The 7,408-nt window shown below is 37.9% G+C and overlaps 1 protein-coding gene across 1 annotated transcript; it reads right to left on the bottom strand.

The window, feature by feature from the left end:
• Positions 1-1,056: 1,056 nt before the first annotated feature.
• si:dkey-197c15.6 (putative nuclease HARBI1) lies at positions 1,057-7,353 on the bottom strand. The gene is made up of 2 exons (XM_058376868.1): positions 6,325-7,353; positions 1,057-3,978 (listed from the first exon to the last, which is right to left on the bottom strand). The coding sequence occupies exons 1-2, from the start codon at positions 7,076-7,078 to the stop codon at positions 3,491-3,493; spliced, it is 1,242 nt and encodes a 413-aa protein (XP_058232851.1). The 5' UTR covers positions 7,079-7,353; the 3' UTR covers positions 1,057-3,490.
• Between the last annotated feature and the right edge of the window lie 55 nt (positions 7,354-7,408).

The following is a 7,408-nucleotide window of genomic DNA, read 5'->3' as shown; positions in this document are numbered from 1 at the left end:
GATGGGGTGACAGCATCCAAACATCCCAGTTTGCCAAAGTACTCTCTGCCCAATATCCCTCTAGATTTATAACTTTACTTTAGAAAAAAGCTAATAACAAAAGGCTTGTCTTAATAAATATTTTTTATTATACTTTTAAAAACTTAAAGTTAAACACTTTCAACAAAGATCCTGCACCTTTTAATAGAAAGTCTAGGTGACAGTTCAAAGAATATGCTCAGATACTGTGGGATGAGACAATGCTCTATAGGCCTTGTAATATATATATTACCATAATATATATTAATATATATATTAAGAATTATTATATTTATATAATATATATAGTTATATAGTAGTAGAATATTATGACTAAGACACATTTTAATAAGGTCGACTATATTTTGCATTTTTAGCTCAGGGAACATTTTGCCGTGTTGGCATAAGGCCAGAGCATACTACTGCATCACACATTGCCTTTGCTAATTTAAACACCTTTACAGTGTTAGTATCCTCTGACTGGCCAAAGCATACATCATTATTTCCTTTGTGGAAAAAGATCTTTGAAAACCTATGCTTGCCTGAGATCCTAAGATTACATGCTATGTCTGGCTCTATGGCTCCCAGTATACACCTAACTAGTGTTTTTGTCACCAATATTTTAATGATATGTTCTTACACATTTATTGCATCATATATTTTCTGCCATGCTGCTTCTGTATTTGGTGATGTGTTTCCTTTCTTTAACAAAGTGATTGTTTAGTTGGTGTGGGAAAATAATCTATTCTCTCATTCACCGTCACATGTCATGGCTGATTATATTTCGTGTGCATTCGACCCTCAATTAGCAATGTCTGGATTAGCCTGTTGCACAAGCAAGGCTTTTTCAAATCAGCATTATATTTATTAGCCTGCTTCATGGAATATCCCCTAATGCATAACAGAAAAAAAACAATAATATTGTATTTTGTAGTACTACCATTTTTTCTTATTTCATCAAACAACTGTTATATGCTATTACTACTGCTAGTAAAGATGTAAAAAAAATGCATTTGCACCACTATAAATATATACAAATACGCGCCGCCATTTTATTAGGAACACCTGCACATCCATCCATTCATTGTCTATACCCGCTTTATTCCTAATTAGGGTCACAGGGGTCTGCTGGAGCCTATCCCAGCACACATAGGGCGAAAGGCAGGGGTACACCCTGGACAGGTTGCCAGTCCATCGCAGGGCCACATATAGACAGACAACCACACACACTCACACTCAACCCAGGACCTTCTTGCTGTGAGGCAACAGTGCTAACCACTAAGCCACCGTGCTGCCCCTGCACATTCATGAAATATTTAATTACCCAACCATGTGACAGCAATACATAAAATCATGCAGATACATCAGAATAGAAAAAGAGATAATCAATTAAATTTGAGAATCATTGTATTGGCTTGCAGTATGTCCAGTTTTGCTGAGTCTGTGCACACTGTAGCTTCAGGTTCCTCTTCTTGGCTGACAGTAGCTCCATCTACCTCAAGAGGTTTGACAAAAGAGTATCTTTATTCTGATATGTTTTTTCAACTCAACATAGATATAAAGAGTGGTTATTTGAGTTGCCATCACCTCTCTCTGACCAAAACATCTGATTTTGTCATATTTAATGGGTTGGCTTTAAGAATCAAACAAGGTCCTTCTGATTTAAGAAGTATGTGAAATACACTTTCAAATGTACCTTTCTCCATGGGGTAAACTGTAAAGCTACTTAGTGAGATTAATAATTAGTTTTTTAGGCATGCAAAAAGCTAGACTCTGCATGAATCAAGTGAATTGTGAATTTCAACACAAAGTCTCTTTGCTGATACAATAGTAATGTTTTTAGTATGGGAATGTAGCCATAGTTTATAGGTCATATGCGTAATACCCTACTGAAGAGATGGTCCAAAGCTGCAAAAAAAACTTACAGGGACAGAGAATTTCAGATATTTAAATAAGTAAATTGATGTAGCAGTTGCAAGTGGCAAGAGATCATATTCCAGTGTAAGGACTGTGCTAAACATTATATTTTATTTTGTGCAATGTATTCAAAAAAAGTAAAAAATTTATATTTCAAACATTTGCATTGTCAGGCAAAGCAATCTGAATTTGGGGTGTTCGGGGATTTCAGCCTGTATTTGTTCCCCAGCATTTTGTTTGATTTATTTATGTAAGTACCAACTGTGGGAGTGCGATACTACACCTGGTGTTGGTATGAAAGTGTATATAAAGGGTAACATGCCAATCCTACTCTGCATACCTTTACCAGTTCCAACATGATCACAGAATTTCTCTTAAATGAGGAATGCTCGATCATTTTTGTAAAGCACAAACACAGCTACTAAGGAAAGAGTCTTTTAATCGAAGCTACACATTAAGGAAAAAATCAGATGGAATATCAATGATCAATATTTTGTATATTTTTTTACATCTGGATTTTATCTATATGCAGGATTTGTTGCAATTAAAGAATAATTTTAGGGCTGACAAAAGATAAATTTACAAATTCACAACTTAATACATACACTGAAAAAGAAAAAAAAAAACAAAATCTGGCTTTTCTTTTATTTATTGCAAAATAATAAAAGCAAACTTTTAATTTTCTACAGTAAATCTATGATATTTTCCATGTATCTATGTTATAGCTATAACAATGTTTTGAGCACAAAACAGAGTAATGTAAACTTGTACATTATTCACACACCAAATGAACAATTTCTGCAGTTTCCTGAAAATATCTAGTATCCAATAACAAGGTATACTTCTGCATCCATGTGTCTGTGTACATGCAAGAGTCTGTGTGCACAAGCAGTCACCTGGGCCTCCATCTTCATACTTGAATATAATGCGTCAATTAGCCAACAAACTTGCTCATGTTAAGAATTTTTAAGTCAGGGTCAAATTAAGTCAGTTAGCTTATTAAGATGAACTCATTATTTTAGCTTAGTTATTTTGCATACTCTTGATTTTCTCAGTTGTAACACTGAAATGTAGACCTCTCACATTTTGTCAAGGTAAATGGAGGATGTTTTGAGTGTATCCATGTGAAATAAACTCCATCCATTTATGTTTGACAATGTTTGCTAGTTTTAGGTTACAGTGACTGTCCATAGCATGTAGTGAACATCAGTATTACTAGTATTATTAGGAATATTTCAACCTGAAAATTTTTTCCTGTCAAACTATTTTTCCCTTAAATTTTAAATGGTTTGAACTTTTTATATAACTGCACTTTTTCCAGTAGACAAAAGCGTGAAAATGACTGAATAGAGAAGGTCAACAACGCTGTGTAAAATCTACACAGTCAAGCCTGTCCAGGTAGAAACTGGGGTAACCACAGGCAAGTACAAAAGCCTCTCATTTGTTTTAGCTAAAAAGACTATATAGGCAGGAGTGCATATTCCTCCTCAGGGTGGCATTCTGCAATGGGGCTGTTAGGTGGGAGTCAGGTTGCAGATCTCCTTCGCAATGTCTTTCAAGATTCAGAAAAGTTCTGGTGTGAGTTGTGATCACCATTTTGTTTGCTCCTCTTCTCAATATCCTCAGTGTTTTTCATTTTTTGTGACCATTCATTCCCAGAATTCCCAAAACACATCTCTATCATGTCTTCTATTGCCTCTTCTGTGTCAACAAAGTTCTCCTCGTCCTCTTGCCTCATCTCTGGATCTGGGTGTAAATGTTCCAGGACCAGCTTGTTGGGTAATGGCACTGAAAACTTTTTAGAGATGTTGTGGAGAACACAGCAAGCACTGACAACGCGAGCTACATGCTTGAGATTATCAGCCAGCACAGCTCCAAGATTATGCAAACAACGGAAGCGGGTTTTCAAACAGCCTAGGACATGTTGAGAGGATTTCCAAACCTGAGAATGAGCAGAGTTGAAACGTGTGGCAGCATCGACCTTGATCCGGGAGCTTTTCACAGGGCTCAGCACATGCTTAGCTTTAGACAGACCTTTACCACCTGCAGATATAAGGATGAGGGTTAGGTCAGAAATATATAGCTTTTTTTGGACATCAGTGGTGCATGATCTTGACTTTAAGGTGTAAAGCCCTAAATGGTTGTTTTTCTGTTTAAATAGCGTACTGAGTTATTTATCATTCATTCAATCATTTTGAACCACTTCTTGAAGTTCATACACAAATATTTAAAAATTCCATGATGTACAGTTGACTGAGTAGTGAAGAATGAGCTTATAAAGACATTAATCCATTAAAGCAACTGCCAAATTCAGAGATCAGAGTGTAAGTGACAAAAAGACCTGTCAGAGAGCTAGCAAGGAATGAGTCTATGTCAACAGCAAAGGAAGTCATACGCCTAGGATAAGGACTAGTTCATTTCATCTTACCATATCTTTCCTTTAAGTCAACTAGGGTATCTATTTCCAAAAGAAGTCATTTTCAATTAAAAAATCTGATTTATAAACACTGATTTATAGAAAATGGCATTGCTTTTAATTAAACTTTAATCAAAAGCTTGGGTAGCCTTCCACAGGTTTTACACAGTACTGGAATTTTTGCCCATTCCTCCTGGCAGAACGGGTCAGTTAAATTTATCACCCTTGTGCAGACAAGCATTTTTAGTTCAGTCTACATGTTTTTTTTAAGAATCAGATATAGGTCAGGGCTTTGTGGTGGTCACTCACTATACTTTAACAATTTAATAGTTTCAATTTATTTTCTTTAAAACATTTTGTTAAAACTACGGAGGTATTCTTGGGATCTAAAGGTGAAATAAATCTATTTGTAATTAACAGTTTTAAAGTCATCTCTGAAGTAGACACTCTACTTCATTTTCCAAAAGAAATGTATGCTAACATGAAATGTGTGGAGTTGTGAAAAGAGTTCCTTTTTTGATCCTTCCTTGTAGAGTTTCATCAACAGAGAAATTAGATTGGTTGCTATGTTCAGTAACTTTAAGATAAGACCAATAATTAAGTCCAAAATTTAACGATTTTTTAGATAGAAAAAAAAAAATATGATTTTTTTAGATAAATATAATTTATTTACTTATTTATATGTACATACACATATACACACACCAAACAGCCATAAGATTAAAACTACCTGCCTCTTTGTCATGTTCCTCAAACCATTCCTGAACAATTTTTGCAGTCTGGGGTGTACTTAGTTTGCAACTATATTTAAGTAGGTTGTATGTGTGACAATAACAGCCACATAATTGCCACGACCCAAGATTTACCAGCAGAACACTGCCCAGATCATCACACTGCCTCTGCTGGCTTGCCTTCTTTCCATATTGCATCCTGGTGCCATCTCTTCCCCAGGTAAATGACACGTACACACCCAGCCATCCACATGACGTAAACAAAACCGTGATTCCTCAGACCAGGTCACCTTCTTCTATTGCTTTATGCACCTTCTTCTGTTGCTTTACAGTTCTGATGCTCCTGTGCCCACTATAGGCAATACTGGTGGTTGACTGGGGTGAACACTCTGGTCTGCAACTATGCAGCCCCATGTAAAACAAGCATTGATGTCCTGTGTGTTCTGACACAGTACTGTGCTCTTTCTATCATAGATACCATTACCTTTTTCTGCAATTTGTGTTACAGTAGCTCTTCAGTAGGATCATGCCTAGATGGGCTAGCCTTCACTGCCTATGCTATGCCTATTCAATGGCTTGTTCACCCATTCAGTTCAATTCAATTTTATTTGTATAGTGCTTTTAACAAAGAACATTGTCTCAAAGCAGCTTTACATAAGAAACAACATAAGAAAACAAACATATAAACAGACAAACAGTCCAAGATGTTATCCCAAGTGAGCAAGCCCGAGGTGACTGAGGCGACTGTGGAAAGGAAAAAAACCCTTAGATGGTATGAGGAAGAAACCTTGAGAGGAACCAGACTCAAAAGGGAACAGTCTGCTGGGTGACAGCGGAGAGTGTGATTATATTGTGCATTTATGTGTAGTCTGTTGTGTGATGCCGATACAGCATGTACCCATGACCCTGTCCCCGGTTCACCCGTTGCCTCAACAGTTGTCAAGCTGCTTTGACATAATGTCCACTCTTAAAAGCACTATACAAAAAAAAAACTAAATTGAAAGTCACTTAGATTCAACACATCAACTTTGAGAACTGACTGGTCACTTGGTGCAATGTTATTCACTTCGCCTGTCAGTGGTTTATACTTTTATGGCTGATCAGTGTGTGTGTGTGTGTGTGTGTGTGTGTGTGTGTGTCATACTCACAAATGTCAAAAACTCTCCAGCTCACTATGGGCTTTCAATGCCCTTGTTGGACATATTTGTGCATCCAATTTGTATTTTTAGGTGATCTACTCACCCAGGATCCAGGTCTGCCCATGCTGAAGTCTGTTAAACTCTTGACAAATATCTGAGCTTTCCCAAACGGTCTGTTCCTGAGTTCCTCCAGGACAACACTGTTCAACACTCAGCAGATTTCCATCCACATCACTGATGATCTGCACCATTACTGAATGGAAACCCCTGGTGTTAAGGAAAAGACTCTCCTCAGCTGGACAAGGGGTCACATGGACATGTAACCAAGTCAACACTCCCACCACATTTGGAATGCCACTTATATCTTTAAACCCCTTTGCAACTCCCATGCGATCGTCGTAAGTGCCAGGGAAAGTAATGAAGTGAGGGCACATGTCCTCCAGGACCTTAGACACCTTGTTGACCGCGTCGCTCGCGCTTGCGTGCTCCAATCCCAACGCGTCTGTGATTTTCCTCGGGAGAAATCCATGCGCGTAGAAATATAGTGCGGCAAGGGTCATTGCTTCAATGGAAGCGGAGTCGCCACTGGGTCTAAACACGTCCTTTTTCATGCGCGCTTTAACGCAGTCCACTATAAACGTCAGACACTGGCGAGTGAAATGAAAACACTGTGACAAAAAGTAGTCATCGAAGATGTCCAGTCGACTTACTGACTCGTTGCTGAGCTGACCTGTGCCTCGGGGGTTCGTGCTAATGCCACTACTGTCGCTGTGAAGAGTTTTAGGAGTCGGGTCATTACACACACCTCTGTACAAGTCCTCCTGAACAGCGAGCCACACTGCCCCGGGGTAGGACATGCTGACAGACAGGTGAAGAAAGTACTAACTAAAGTGATCTAAACCCCGAACTGGACCCGAACACCAGACAATCAGTCCGGTAATACACTAACGTAAAACATTTCGAGCTATTTAGGTATTAAAGAGCTTTTGATAGATGTTGAATACAGTAACTGTGTAAAGCCTCATTTCTGTTCCACTCGCTGAACCTAATAATTAATCACAACAAAAACGTATAGAGGCAGAGTGGCATGAACAACAATAGGGAAATTAGAACATTTTACTTCCTGTGGAATTCCACAGGATGTTGTCAAATTAAAAGTTTCATAAACACAAGAATAGGTAGAGCTT

This window comes from Hemibagrus wyckioides, linkage group LG23 (assembly GCF_019097595.1).
Source record: "Hemibagrus wyckioides isolate EC202008001 linkage group LG23, SWU_Hwy_1.0, whole genome shotgun sequence".
NCBI classification, from domain to species: Eukaryota; Metazoa; Chordata; class Actinopteri; order Siluriformes; family Bagridae; genus Hemibagrus; species Hemibagrus wyckioides.
The sequence above is the reverse complement of the archived record's forward strand: the minus strand, read 5'-3'. Positions and strand labels throughout refer to the sequence as shown.

Excerpts from the sequence above, each read along its gene's own strand:
- si:dkey-197c15.6 (XM_058376868.1), bottom strand. The coding sequence starts at position 7,078 with ATGTCCTACCCCGGGGCAGTGTGGCTCGCTGTTCAGGAGGACTTGTAC. Across the intron at positions 3,979-6,324 it reads TGGGCAGACCTGGATCCTGG|GTGGTAAAGGTCTGTCTAAA; the intron begins GTGAGTAGATCA and ends TTATATCTGCAG.